The sequence below is a fragment of the Misgurnus anguillicaudatus genome, chromosome 10 (assembly GCF_027580225.2).
Source record: "Misgurnus anguillicaudatus chromosome 10, ASM2758022v2, whole genome shotgun sequence".
Lineage (NCBI taxonomy): Eukaryota > Metazoa > Chordata > Actinopteri > Cypriniformes > Cobitidae > Misgurnus > Misgurnus anguillicaudatus.
This window is the reverse complement of record NC_073346.2, coordinates 37,910,228-37,924,826: the sequence shown is the minus strand read 5'-3', so window position 1 is coordinate 37,924,826 and position 14,599 is coordinate 37,910,228. Positions and strand designations below refer to the sequence as shown.

Genomic DNA, 14,599 nt, shown 5'->3' with positions numbered 1-14,599 from the left:
GCAAAATTCTGGCAAGGAGGTTGGAGGGACTCTTACCCAGTATAATACATCGAGATCAAAATGGATTCATTAAAGGCAGGCAAGGCTTCCATAATGTTAGAGCTCTGCTTAATATTTTACATCTTAAAAAGGGAAATTCTGATACGGCCGTTCTGTCTTTGGATGCCGAAAAGGCCTTCGACAGGGTGGAATGGCCCTATCTATTTGAGGTCCTGAAAAGATTTGGATTTGGAGAAATTTTTTGCAAATGGATTAAGATACTTTACACGCGTCCAATGGCCGAAGTACTGACTAATAGCATAGTTTCCAGGGTTTTTGATATTCAAAGGGGCACTCGTCAAGGATGCCCCCTGTCCCCTCTTCTTTTTGTCTTAGCAGTTGAGCCTCTTGCTATAGCAATAAGGTCACACGGTAGCATACTAGGCATCAGATTAAACTCCATATATACATGTATCTCTTTGTATGCAGATGATGTACTTTTATATCTTACACGTTTGGCCCAATCCATTCCTTCTCTAATACAACTTCTTTCAACTTTCGGTAACTTCTCTGGTTATAAAGTTAATCAGTCTAAGTCATGTATTCTCTTATTAAATAAGGATGATCGTCAGCTACCGGCTGTTACTCAATTCAATATAGTAGACTCCATTACTTATTTAGGTATTAAAATCACAGCTAAAGTAGAGTGTATATCCTCAGAAAATTATCAACCCCTTTTAAATAATATTTCTCAGTTCATTGATAGATGGAAAAGTTTACCCATATCACTAATTGGACGCATAAATGCAATAAAAATGAGCATACTACCTAAAATACTATACTTATTTCAAAATATCCCTCTATGCCCTCCACCCTCCTTCTTTACATCACTTCGAAAACTATTCACTGAATTTATCTGGAATAATAAAAGAGCTCGAGTTCGTTTGTCACTATTATACTTATCATATAATAGGGGTGGTCTCCAGTTTCCTAACTTACAGTGGTATTATTGGGCAGCGCAATTGAGATCTCTTTTACATTACTTTTCTCCCGAACCCTGCCCATCTTGGTTGGACATTGAAGCTTCCTTTATAAAATCAAAACTACCCTTTTACCTTTATCTTTATTCGACAGATCTCAAAACTCTCCGTAAAGGCAAAGATATTGTATCTTTTAACCCTATTCTCATTAATACAATTAAAGTCTGGTACGAAGTGCATAATTACTTGGGTTGGACAAATACCTTATCATGTTTTACCCCAATATGGGGAAATGAGAGTTTTAAACCAGCTAGATTAGATTCAGGATTTAAGATATGGCATGATAAAGGGCTGCAAAAAATTGAGGATTTTTATATTGGAAATGACTTGATGTCTTTTGCTGAGATCGTGGCACAGTTTAATATTCCCAAACAACACTTCTTTAAATTCCTTCAATTTAGGAGCTATGTTTCTTTTCACCAAGGTACAAAGCTTACAAAACCTATTAAGACCTCACTTGAAATTTTACTATCAAAGCCACCGCAATCTAAAGGCTTAGTTTCAATGTTTTATAAACTATTAGAATCATACTCTAAAGAATCTACAGAATCCAAATTGATCTCTTGGAGAGAAGATTTAAAAATTAACATTTCCTCAGATGTCTGGGAAAAAATATGTACAAATTCTCAAACACAAACTATTAACAGTAATCTTAAATTAATACAGTATAACTGGATTATGAGAACGTATTTTACTCCAGTTAGATTAAACAAAATTTGTCAGAACACTCCAGACACATGCATTAAATGCACATCTGAAAAAGGCACACTTTTACACTGCATGTGGAGTTGTCCTATGGTGCAAGAGTTTTGGAAAGATGTAGTTCTACTAATTTTTCAAATGATATCTGTTAATCTTCCAATGAATCCAGAAATTTTTATTTTGGGTATTTTTCCTGAAAATATTGTATGTTGTAGCAGCAGCAGCAATCGTAAACTAATTGACATGTGTATACTTCAAGCAAAACGTTTAATAGCTATGTACTGGAAAAAAGTGGAAAGGCCATCTGTTGTACAGTGGATTAATAATATGTCTTTTTGTTTGTCAATGGAAAAGATTACATATATTCTAAAAGGTAAATTGTCCCTATTTGAGGATATTTGGAAACCATTTATATCCTTTATCTCAAACTCCGATTTTAGTAATGTAATGGGTGAGGTTGAAAGAGACAAAATATCTTGATTCTTAACGTATTTACACCCACATTATATTAGTAATCATTTAGCCAATTACTGTTTTTTTAACTGTACTGTAAAGTTACCCTTTTTTATATCTGCTTTCTGGTTGACTATTTTCAACTACTTTCAACTCTTCTTGGTTTGATATTTGTATTCACCTGTGCCTTTTTTATTTATTTATTTTATTTTTTTTATCTTATTTAGTGTCTTTCCTTTATTGTCATGTTATTTATTGTTATTATGTTAAAAGAGATCTTACTATTTCATTTAAAATATTTTTGTAATATACTGGGAGAATTTGTTAAATCTCAATAAACAAATTGTTCAAAAAAAAAAAAAAAAAAAAAATCTATATTCATTGAGTTGAATCGAGTATAAAAACCGCCCGAGAATCGGAATCGAAAATTGAATCGAGAATCGAATCGATTTGATAGCTTGTGAATCGAATTTGAATCGATCTGGCACATCTGAATCGATACCCAGCCCTACTGAATCGATACCCAGCCCTAATCAGAAGTGTTGCGCAATTGATTTTTAAAAAAAAAGTAGACAAGGTGGTTCTTTTCTTAAATTTGAGAAAATCCTCCGCTACACCTTTAACTAGGCACGCATTATATTAAAGTATCAATAAATTAATTGAATCTTAATTGCATCGAAGAAATGGTCGATGTATCAGCAAATATCACATAGCTGGCGGAGATGATCGATATGGTATCGTATCGCAATGAACTGTCCGATTAACACCCCTAGTTTTGATGTTGCTTAATAAAATAACAATTTAATAAAAATGTATGTTTTTTTTATAGTAAGGAAAAGCAGTGCAAAAAGTACTTAAAGCCATACTGGGATCTGAACTTTTCCCAATAAGAGGCATATGAATAAAAACATAAAAGAACAAATGATCCTGCGACAATTACCTACAATGAAATTGAGTTCATTTCCATTTAGCGGTACTCTATCCAAGCATTAATTGTCAGTACATTGTTCCTGGAGGGACCAGGGTTAAGTGCTTGCGTCGCCAGATCCATACAACATTTACAATCTGTGGGTCATTTTTATTTGAGACCTCGCAACCCTGATGTGAAAAACATTACGCTTGTACCACCTACACCTGGATAATGTTGACCATTTACAATACATTCACAATAACTCTAGTGCTTTATCTATTATATTTATTCATAATATACAGCCATATGCAACATAAAGAAGCTTTCATTTTATACCTAAAGCCAGCATTATGTAATAAACAGTGCAGCGTGCATCAGCAGGACAGTAAGATTAATGACACACAATGAAAGCCAAAGCATGAAAATTAAAAGCCTCCATTAGGCACAAAGCCATTTAATTACTAACAGTCCCAATAAACATTACAATACTTGGTCAACACCTTCATAAATATTTAATATTTCCTGAAAACTTTACACAAACCAACATGTTGTAAATAACAGGACATTGCATGCAAATCTTAAGGTTTAAAAGTATGCATATGTGTTGATATAGGGTAATATTTGAGAACAAGTATTTATTTTGTGAACCAGACAAACCAGTAATCCAGTTAGTGTAAAACTAACCGTGTTATTCTAACCCATGCAAAAATATGATTATATTAACGACTGACTATTTGCATGTGCTAAATACATAGTTTTGATATAGCAGGGCTACTACATATAATATAATTATTTAAGAGAAAGGTTTAACTAAAGCAGTTCTTGAATGTTTTGGGCAATGCAAACCATTAACCATAATGCCATTGTTGTGCAAATAGGGCTATTCAAACACATGTAATGGATATTACATGGAAATGATGAGGTTTGAGATTACCTCGACAACTCAACTGAGCTAATATACGCTATTGTTTCAGGGGAAAGATTAAATTTGTATTTATTTTGAAGATGTAAACTATGTGGCTTTGTTCTGGCAGAACATGGCGTCCGGACTGAATCCAGTGCCAACTTTTAAACCAATTATAAAGTTAAGCGATATGATTTTAAACACATTTTAAACGACATGCACGTGACGTTACATACCTGTTTTCTCTTTAATTTCACATAGCACGCTGAATAAAGCGGGTTTCATCCGATGACAGTTTAAAGCGTGTTTTCTGTCACAAAACAACAAACAACAGTAAGTCGGTTAGCATTAGCATTTTTGCTAGCATTACAAATAAAATAATATCAAAACGTCACTTTGACGCTAACGATCTTTTAATTTGTATTTAAAAATGATCAAATACATAACATTACTGGCTAAAGTACCCTTGCTAATGTCCATGATAGCATAGCATCTTCAAGCAGTGATTTGTTTTTGACAAATGAATAAAAGTAAACAACGCCACCTATTGTGGTGAAATAAACAAAAAAATACATCAGATTTACCACATTTATTCTTTTGGAATATTTACATGTTAATAAAAGTGAATGCAGGAAGTTTGAGTTAAGAAGAACGTAAACAATAGCCGCTAGCTAGCTTGCTAACTTACACCGCATATAGACCAATCGTATATTTGAAATTTTAGTAAAATACACCTTACAGTTAAATGACTTATAAATCAAAAGTGTTTTATGAAGATTTAAGATTAAGCGATGTTAATATCAGTGTTAATTTTTTTTTAATTATATCTAAGCAGACTCCTGCCTCGCGCAACTGTTAGCTCGACTCCAAGCGCACAAGTTTTCAAAACAATTTATAATTGTGTATAAAAACGTAACTTACTTTGCTTGAGCTTCGTCTAAACTTTGGTCGGTGATGGTCATGATCTGCTGTAAAATATCCCCTATGTCCCTCCGGTTGTCGTGTCCGTTTTCCGTGCCTTCGAGGCCCCCGGGATTGCCCCCGTCGGGGCGGTGTTGCGAAGGACCGTGAGCCGAGTTGAGAGGATGCATTCCCGGGTGGACGTTTAACCCGAGACCGCGGCTTGCGCTGGGCCCGTTGCCTGTGATGGGCTGCTGCGGCTGCAACATCCTGAGCAGTACATTAATCTAGATGAGTGTGAGAGGGTGTGTGTGTTGTGTGTGTCCATGCATCATCACGCTGGAGTCCCCTAGCGATTGACACACAAAAAATACCGTGCCTTTGCGTGGACATTGACATTTTGCACATGCAAATGTCAAGATGCATTGTGAACTGTGCAGTTTCTGCAGCCCTGTTGCATGAGATGCTGCTCAGAGTATGAGAGATTTAATAGATAGATAGGCAGATCTCATCTGATAAAGTGCATGCATTTAATGCATCTTATTTGGGTAAATCCATTTATAACATATCTATAACCAAAATCTAAATAGAATGCATGCAAAATATATTAATTATACATGACAGCATTTACGTGACAATATCACACAAAATGATAAAACATGGTTTAATGCAAAATAACAAAACTGCTGAACTGTCAAATGTTTATCAGTTACACCCTTGTAACATATCAAATGTAATATTGTTGCACACTTAAAGCTTTAGATGCTCGGTTTCTTTCTCCTGTATGCTTTGTCTTACTCTATGTCATCGAATTTAACTTCTCTTTTTGCTGGTAGTCAACAGGAAATCTGCAAACCACAGACTGTTTAAACAAACAGGCCGCCAGTTTCAACATGTAAGAATTCACAAGCTGTTAAACGTAAGGAAACGCTGCCCGTACCTATGATTGTGAAACACGGCAGTCAAATAAAAGTTTTAACCGAGCAAAACCAAGCCACGATGTTATGATATGTTTTTATTGTGTATTTTTTAGGCATGAAGGTTTTTCCACGTGTTCAGCTGATACGAGACGCATAAATAGGGGTGGATCGGGGCCAAAGAGAAGAACAGGAAGAGACAGAGAAGACTGTTGGGCTGTAAAGCTGTCAAGATATTGTGACAGCGTCTACTGTAGCTCTTTTCGAATAATTTTAAGAGAAACTCTCATACGTTTGTGACTGAGATATGCAGGAGTTGTTGCATGTCCGTACACGGAGGTGAGACGCATGAGGGCTACACCTGACATTCCGTTGAGAGGACTTCATTTTATCTCCAAAGTTTGAGAAGGTAAGGAGGGCCATAAAATATTAACTACCGTATATTGGGCAAACAAAACAGTTAGGTAGAGTTCTCTGTGTTAAATGATTGAAATAAAAAACAGGTGTGTTTCTACTACTGTATGTTGTGCATTGATATCAGGTTTTATCAGATTAGTTGTCATGTTTCACTTTTTCACATACAGCAGATTATACTGAGATTAAAAAAAGTTGTAAGAAGTGCCAAGAGATATGTATACGGTACAGTACAGTAATGTAGTACAGCAAGTGCTCTTAAAGACTCCCTTGAGTGTCTTGACTTGTTGAAAATATGGAAATAAGGATTCTTTAAATTCTTATTTTCGTAGCCTCTCGTATTTTCTACACGAGCTATGGAGAGCTCTGTAGAAGCCACTATGGACTCCCTAGAGGTCAAAGTTGAAGCCTCAGAGGACAAGCAATTGGAACCTCTTCTCATTCTCGAAGAGGGGGATGAACCATTGGATGCGATAAACAACAGAGATCGAGGACGGACAGTACTGAGAGTTAAGAAGGGTGATGAAAAGATAAACAATGATACTGGCATCATCGCAGAAGACACGGAGGAAAACGCACACGATCACAACAGTGTCCAGCTGGAAAAAAGTGAGAGTGATGTAACAGAAGCAGAAAGGAATGAGGAGAATATCGTAAATCTTGAGGTGAAAGATCAGGAAAATATTTTGAAAATGGATGCGAGATTGTCAGAAGGAACACAAGAGACAGACAAGCACGCAGCTGTCAGACCAGAAAAAATGCCACAAGAAGCAACACAGGAACCAGAAAAGACCAACGCGGATATGTCAACTCAAGATAAAGCGACTGCTCGAGTAGAAGTTAAGCTACGGCCCAAAGACAGACTGAGCCCTGATGATGCAAAGCAAATGGTAATGATTATTATAAGGAGTGCTGATCATTTTCTTTCCTATGTTGACATACTTTCTGTTGAATCGGTAGGTTTGGGTGGGACATGATTTTATCAAATAGTAAATACACTGTAAAAAATTCTGTAGAAATTACAGTATTGCTGGCAGCTGGTTGCCATTAAATTACTGTAGATTTTACATTTATGTTATTTACTGGTAACAATTTGTTTAAAGTTAAATGAACATGAAACATTTTCTGTCTTTATCTTCTACAGTAAGTTACTGGCAACCAGCTGCATAATTACAGCTATTTTTTTTACAGTGTAGCCTTTAGTTTACAGCAGCGATTTGTACGAATTTTATGAGGTGGCTTAATCGTATTAATGCGTATGACCACATTCATATGTTTTTGAATAAATTGCTTTCGACCATGTGATGTTGGGGCTAGGGGTGCTTATTTAATTATATTAATAAATTCGTACAAATTAGCCAAATCGTGAAAACGTACGAATTCCCATGAGATCAGGCTTGCACAGGCAAGAACCACAAGATTTATTATTTGTATTAGATCATCACCCAACTAAGGTTTGTGTCACAGCTTCTCTAAACTAACAGTATTGATGATGATTACCAAAATCATTTGTTTAAATGCAACACATAGGAGCATGAAACTATGCCAAAATTAGCTATACAGGCTAATTTTAATTTGTAGTCCCAGTTTAGTCGCCGTAGTATTTCTAATGCAAAAATATATTTATTGTTCTTATCCATGAATTTACTGAAATAGTAAAGCACGTTATTGTTGCTTTTTATTCAGATGCTCAATTACAGTTATTTACTTGCAGGCCTTAAAGGTGCAGTGTGTAAATTTTAGCGGCATCTAGTGGTGAGGCTGCGAATTGCAACCAACGGCTCAGTCCACTGCTGACCCCTCGCTTTTGAAACGCATAGACAAGCTACGGTAGCCACCACCGGAAAAACATGTCATTGTCTGAGACAACTTAGTAAAAAACTTTGTCCGTTAAGGGCTTCTGTAGAAACATAGCGGCACAAAATGGCGACTTCCACGTAAGGGGACCCTCGGTGTATGTAGATAAAAACGTCTCATTCTCAGGTAATAAAACATAACGGTTCATTATAAAAAGGTCTTTATACACCCCTGAAAATATAGTTTTGTATATTATTTTGCATTTCGGTCAAGAGATCCTTCTAAATATTACACACTGCACCTTTAATAGAAGAATAAGTGTTAATGGTTGAATGTTATGCAAGTTGAATGTACCGACTCCAATTTGGTTATAAAAACACAAATTCAATCTGACTCCTTTTTACTCCTGTTATGAAAAATTATCAAAATTATGAAACGTTGGAAAATCTCTGAAAATGAACGACACTTTATGATGCTGGATGATCTTTGAGAAAAACAGACAGGTGCTCTAATAAATTTACTAAGTACTGTATGTCTAAGTGACATTAGTAGTAGATACAGCTTAATTTTAGAGAGGATCAAGCTGGACAAAAATAAAATGCAACACATTTTACTTTCAAAGCTTAAAGCTCACATACTGTAACACACGCTGTTTCTGCATTACTGATGTTAATCTGGAGTACCTATAGAGTAGTATTACATCCTTTATATCTCTGAAGAGTCTTTAGTTTAATCAGATTTAAAAAAGAAAGATTAGCTTTACCGATAACGTACGAATAAATGAAGAAAGAGGAGTTACTACAGCGGGAGGAGCGAGTACGAGTCATGCAACACTAAACAACACTGTTTAACTTATGATTCACTACATGTTTGTGTCATTTATATAATATGCACGCGCCTATTTCAAACATAAGGCAGAAGTTTTACTTACTGCATGCAACTCATGACCCGGTTGGGACTTTTCAATGAAATTCAGCGCATCAAACACACACACAAAACTCCGCTGCTACCCCGGATAATAAACTATATCCATTGTTTCCATAAGGCTGGCTTTCTTCTCCTTACATCCAAAAACACACTTCTTGATTGTTGAGTTTTGAAATTAAACAAAGCTGTGTCGCGTGATGTGATGTTTGCAAGTTCTAGCGTCTCCCGCTGATTGACAGGTGGGCGGGGTTTTTCCGGGGGAAGTGCCCATAAAAAGAAGTGATACGTATAGAAAACCCTGAAACGTCAGCTGGACCCGTAATCAGAAAAAACTTTCCGAAACTTGTACGAATCCATTCGGCACAGAAATACTCGACTGCTTTTTTGACACTTTGCCTACGTTTAGCATGAGGAAACAACTGTGTTATTAAGTCAGAATGCACATATAACCCACTTTAATGGATTTTTGACCATATATGCATTTCGAAAGAGCATACTTTATAAGAAAACATATAGGGGGTGTTATACAAAAGGGGTGTTATACAAAATGATGGCAGTTGAAATAACCCAGCAAGCAATTTTAGCTAAAACAAGGCAAAATTTGGGCTGTCAGTGAAACTCTAATAGACGTCTAACCATAGCCCAAGAATAAACGATGTATATATACGTTTAGATCATGTAAAAGAAATGAAAGCAAACAACTTGAACCTGTTGACTTTGCTTACATGATGGAATATAATACTTCTCAAAGTTATTTTGGCAAAAACAGCACGTTACCAAATTCAAGGTTATTAAGGGTATAAGCCGAACTATATTGGGTCTCGGTTTTTGCTTGCTGGGAAAATAGTTTACAAAAATATATAGTTTTATGAGATAAAATAATCACACATTTAATGACAAAATCACACATTTAAAACATATAATCACACATTTGGCGAACAGAACTGCTCTCAGTCTCTTTAGTGTTAATGTAACATACAGTAAATAAGAAGTTTACTCTATAAGACGTGACATACAGCTAAAGATGTGAAGATGATACTGTAGTGTTTTGTTTGTTATATCCTCAGGTTCACAGGTTATCAGGCTCTCATGATGCTCTGTGCGAGCTGCTGTATACCTTACAAGAGGGCAGAAGACTCAATGATCAGCGCTGCTCGTTTCAACTGGAGGGCCGCAGAAGATGTTACTCCGAACCGAGCACACCGCGTCCCAGCCATAAAGGTAACCAGCCCTACAATGTAAAGGGAAATTCGGGATGCACCGATACATCGGCCTATAATCGGTGTCGGCAGATGATCAGGGCCGATTATATCCTGACAATCAAAAGAGGCTGAAAAACGCCTCAAACTGTGTGATTATTTTGAATATATATATATATATATATATATATATATATATATATATATATATATATATATATATACACAGCACAGTACTGTGCAAAAGTCTTAGGCCACCACCACCAGCTTTGTTGTTTTAGCAACTTAACGTCTTCTTTAAGCATCAGTCAGTATTTAGTTTGACCTCTCTTTGGCACGAAACACATCTTGAGCTTTTTTGGGGAGACCAAAGTCCTGAAGTCATTTGATTAGAATTAGAAATTAGGATTTAATTTCATTTAGGTTTAAGAGATCCTGCAACTGCCCATGCTATTGCTCAAGTGGAAGGGGAGTTTACCCTAAAAACGTGACACTTCAGCTTATACTTTTATACTGTTTTTAATACTACATACACATTTACTGTATTTTCTGATTGTATTCTAATAAAGAGACTGAGAAATAATTATAAGTGATCACTGTACAATTGCAAAAACAACACATCTAATGGTAGCATGGTGGCCTAAGACTTTTGCACAGTACTGTAAATATTGTTGAAAGTTGCATGTACCATTATGGCATAATGGGCTGAAATGGTTTGGTGTATTTCTGTAGCTCAACTGGAGGAGTTTAGTGCTATAAAGGTCATGAGTTCGATTTGCATTTTCAACACCTACACTCATACACCTACACATACATTAATACACTTTCACTGCACTGGAAGGCATTTTAAATTAAAATATCTGCAAAAATAAACTAATCCAAATGCACGGTTGTCTTTGTATATATATATAAAAAATGTCAACCCATAATTGGGTCAAATATGGAAAACCCAACTGTTGGGTTATAAATAACCTTAAGGTGGCTGGTTGTTACCCGACTATGGATTGAAACAAGCCAGAATTTATGTTGACACAACTATAGGTTAAAACAACCCAATAAAACTCGGTTTGTATCGGTCCACACAGTGGTCTTCTCCTCCATGACTTCGCTGCAGAAGGAGGAATTCTTCGATTTGCTGGCGACCTCGCAGGGTCGTCGACTCGATGACCAGCGAGCAGAGCTCCAGAACATTCCTTCAGCCCCTCCGCCCCCCCAACCCAAAGTCAAACAGAGGAAGAGCAGCTGTAAGGTCACTGAGGTCAGCCGAGTGGTTCCCACACCAGCACCCAAAGAAGACTTGTACAACATGATCGTCGTCTCACAAGTGAGTGACATTTTGTTTTTGTTTATATCCTCACTGAAAGGACCAGAAAAAACGAGCCTACGCTGGTTGGGTGGTCTTAGCTGGTCTCCCAGCCTGGTTTTAGCAGTCTGGTTTTAAAGGGGTTTTTGGACACTTTTAGCTGGTCTTAGCTGGTCAGGCTGGAAGATTAGCAGACTCACCAGCTTAAACTAGTTTGATAAGGCTTGAAGCTTGGCTAAGCTGGTTGTCCAGAGTTTTTGGACCCTTTTTAGCTGGTAAGACTGAAAGATTAGCTGACTAACCAGTATGATCAGGCTTAAAGCTTGGCTTGGCTAAGTTGGTTGGTTGGTCTTAACTGGTCTCCCAGCCTGGTTTTAGCTGATCTCCCAGCCTGGTTTTAGAGGGGTTTTTGGACACGTCTTAGCCCAGCCTGGTTTTAGCTGGTGTAGCAGGGTGGTTTTAGAGGAGTTTTGGACACTTTTTAGCTGGTCAGGCTGGAAGATTAGCAGACTCACCAGCTTAAACCAGTTTGATCAGGATTGAAGCTTGGCTAGGCTGGTTGGCTGGTCTTAGCTGGTCTCCCAGCCTGGTTTTAGCTGGTGTAGCAGGCTGGTTTTAGAGGAGTTTTGGACACTTTTTAGCTGGTCAGGCTGAAAGATTAGCTGGCTCACCGACTTAAACCAGTCTGATCACGCTTGAAGCTTGGCTAAGCTGGTTGGCTGGTCTTAACTGGTCTCCCAGCCTGGTTTTAGCTGGTGAAGCAGGCTGATTTTAGAGGAGTTTTGGACACTTTTTAGCTGGTCAGGCTGAAAGATTAGCTGGCTCACCAACTTAATCCAGCCTGGTTTTAGCTGGTGTAGCAGTCTGATCAGGCTTGAAGCTTGGCTAAGCTGGTTGGCTGGTCTTAGCTGGTCTCCCAGCCTGTTTTTAGAGGAGTTTTGGACACTTTTTAACTGGTCAGGCTGAAAGATTAGCTGGCTCACCGACTTAAACCAGTCTGATCAGGCTTGAAACTTCAATAAGCTGGTTGGCTGGTCTTAGCTGGTCTCCCAGCCTGGTTTTAGCTGGTGAAGCAGGCTGATTTTGGAGGAGTTTAGGACACTTTTTAGCTGGTCAGGCTGAAAGATTAGCTGACTCACCATCTTAAACCAGTCTGATCAGGCTTGAAGCTTGGCTAAGCTGGTTGGCTGGTCTTAACTGGTCTCCCAGCCTGGTTTTAGCTGGTCTCCCAGCTTGGGTTTAGAGGGGTTTTTGGACACGTCTTAGCCCAGCCTGGTTTCAGCTGGTGTAGCAGGCTGGTTTTAAAGGAGTTTTGGACACTTTTTAGCTGGTCAGGCTGAAAGATTAGCTGGCTCACCGACTTAGACCAGTCTGATCAGGCTTGAAGCTTGGCTAAGCTGGTTGGCTGGTCTTAGCTGGTCTCCCAGCCTAGTTTTAGCTGGTGAAACAGGCTGATTTTAGTGGATTTTTTGGACACTTTTTAGCTGGTCAGGCTGAAAGATTAGCTGGCTCCCCGACTTAAACCAGTCTGATCAGGCTTGAAGCTTGACTAAGCTGGTTGGCTGGTCTTAGCTGGTCTCCCAGCCTGGTTTTAGCTGGTGAAACAGGCTGATTTTAGAGGAGTTTTGGACACTTTTTAGCTGGTCAGGCTGAAAGATTAGCTGGCTCACCAACTTAAACCAGTCTGATCAGGCTTGAAGCTTGGCTAAGCTGGTTGGCTGGTCTTAGCTGGTCTCCCAGCCTAGTTTTAGCTGGTGTAGCAGGCTGGTTTTAGCTGAGTTTTTGGACACTTTTTAGCTGAACAGGCTGGAAGGTTAGATGACTCTCCAGCTTAAACCAGTTCGATCAGGCTTGAAGCTTCACTAAGCTGGTTGGCTGGTCTTAGCTGGTCTCCCAGCCTGGTTTTAGCTGGTGTAGCAGGCTGGTTTTAGTGGAGTTTTTGGACACTTTTTAGCTGAACAGGCTGGAAGATTAGTTGACTCACCAGCTTAAACCAATTTGATCATGCTTGGAGCTTCACTAAGCTGGTTGGCTGGTCTTAGCTGGTCTCCCAGCCTGGTTTTGGCTGTTGTAGCGGGCTGGTTTTGGAGGAGTTTTTGGACACCTTTTAGCTGGCCAAGCTGGAAGATTAGCTGACTCACCAGCTTAAACCAGTTTGATCAGGCTTGAAGCTTGGCTAAGCTGGTTGAGCTGGTTTAAGATGGAAGTAGCTGATTTAAGCTGGTCCTCCCAGCCTGGCAAAACTTGGTTAGATGGTCTCCAGATGAAGCTTGACCAGCTAAAAAAAGTGGCCAAAACCTCTCTAGAACCGGCCTGCTACACCAGTTAAGACCAGCCAACCAGTTTAGACCAGTTTTTGATGGTCTTTTCAGTGGGGATAACCTTAGGTACAAACATCAGATCATTCAGATTTCATTTACAAAAGGGATTTTAAAAATTTAATATGTGCACAATTCAAGTCTTGAAATCAAGTCTTATTTTATATATCTTAAAATTCACTTGATTAAAGGCAAAGGAATGATCTCGTCGGCCAGTGCTATTAAAATTATTAATATTGGCCGACAGATTTGACATTTAAAACTGCCTCTACCAAAAATGTAGTTTTACATACAGTATATGTTTTTCACCCTTTCTTTTGCAACCCCTTTAAATGAAGTTTTTCATATCTTGAGCCTTCAAAATATTTTACATTTGCTCTTTCAGGCGCAGGGCCGAATTGAGGAGCAGCGCTGCTCGGCTCCAGGGCCGATGGACGATGAGGATTTCTTCTCTTTGTTGTTAAAAGTCCAGGGTGGAAGAATGGATGAACAGAGAACAGAGCTCAAATCTGTTCATTTATAGAGCGCATCAAACTAAAAATCAATTCCTGCTAGTTCGGGCCATGCTATTATCTTATGCAATGTGTGAGTTTTGAATCTTTACTGTTCAGATATGAATAACTAATGATCAGACTACCAATATAAGAACACTTGCACTACTTCTCAATGTTGCCACATTGATTCCGCTTCAAATCACAGCTCTGTATTGATAACGGATAGGAGACTTATACACAAGTATAGCTCCGGCTTTCAGGAAAATCTGAAGGATTTCTGCCTGTTTCATGTACTGTATGTACATGCTCTGCTATCTAAATAAAAACAAATGTTTAACTGTA

At 38.1% G+C, this 14,599-nt stretch overlaps 2 protein-coding genes across 3 annotated transcripts in view; one reads left to right on the top strand and one right to left on the bottom strand.

Moving 5' to 3' along the window:
* The window catches only part of pbx2 (pre-B-cell leukemia homeobox 2), a 27,393-nt gene extending 22,147 nt beyond the window's left edge, over window positions 1–5,246 (bottom strand). Inside the window, exons 1-2 of the mRNA XM_055211346.2 lie at window positions 4,910–5,246; window positions 4,225–4,298 (exon numbers count right to left, since the gene is read on the bottom strand). Coding sequence (XP_055067321.1) covers window positions 4,225–4,298; window positions 4,910–5,157 — 322 coding nt within the window. The 5' untranslated portion in view covers window positions 5,158–5,246. The remainder of the gene's footprint in view (window positions 1–4,224; window positions 4,299–4,909) is intronic.
* On the top strand, window positions 3,996–14,599 carry gpsm3 (G protein signaling modulator 3). 2 transcript variants are annotated; one of them, XM_055211348.2, is made up of 7 exons: window positions 3,996–4,168; window positions 5,725–5,807; window positions 5,922–6,214; window positions 6,552–7,109; window positions 10,011–10,164; window positions 11,228–11,466; window positions 14,149–14,599. In XM_055211348.2, the coding sequence occupies exons 4-7, from the start codon at window positions 6,576–6,578 to the stop codon at window positions 14,284–14,286; spliced, it is 1,065 nt and encodes a 354-aa protein (XP_055067323.2). In that variant the 5' UTR covers window positions 3,996–4,168; window positions 5,725–5,807; window positions 5,922–6,214; window positions 6,552–6,575; the 3' UTR covers window positions 14,287–14,599. The 2 variants fall into 2 exon arrangements, with proteins under 2 accessions (XP_055067323.2, XP_055067322.2); XM_055211347.2 differs by having other exon boundaries at window positions 3,996–4,321.

What these genes read in the sequence shown, in the direction of transcription:
- gpsm3 (XM_055211348.2), top strand. Translation starts at nt 6,576, where the DNA reads ATGGAGAGCTCTGTAGAAGCCACTATGGACTCCCTAGAGGTCAAAGTT. An exon ending in ACCGCGTCCCAGCCATAAAG is followed by an intron (nt 10,165 to 11,227) that starts GTAACCAGCCCT and finishes CGGTCCACACAG; the next exon opens with TGGTCTTCTCCTCCATGACT. An exon ending in ACATGATCGTCGTCTCACAA is followed by an intron (nt 11,467 to 14,148) that starts GTGAGTGACATT and finishes TTGCTCTTTCAG; the next exon opens with GCGCAGGGCCGAATTGAGGA.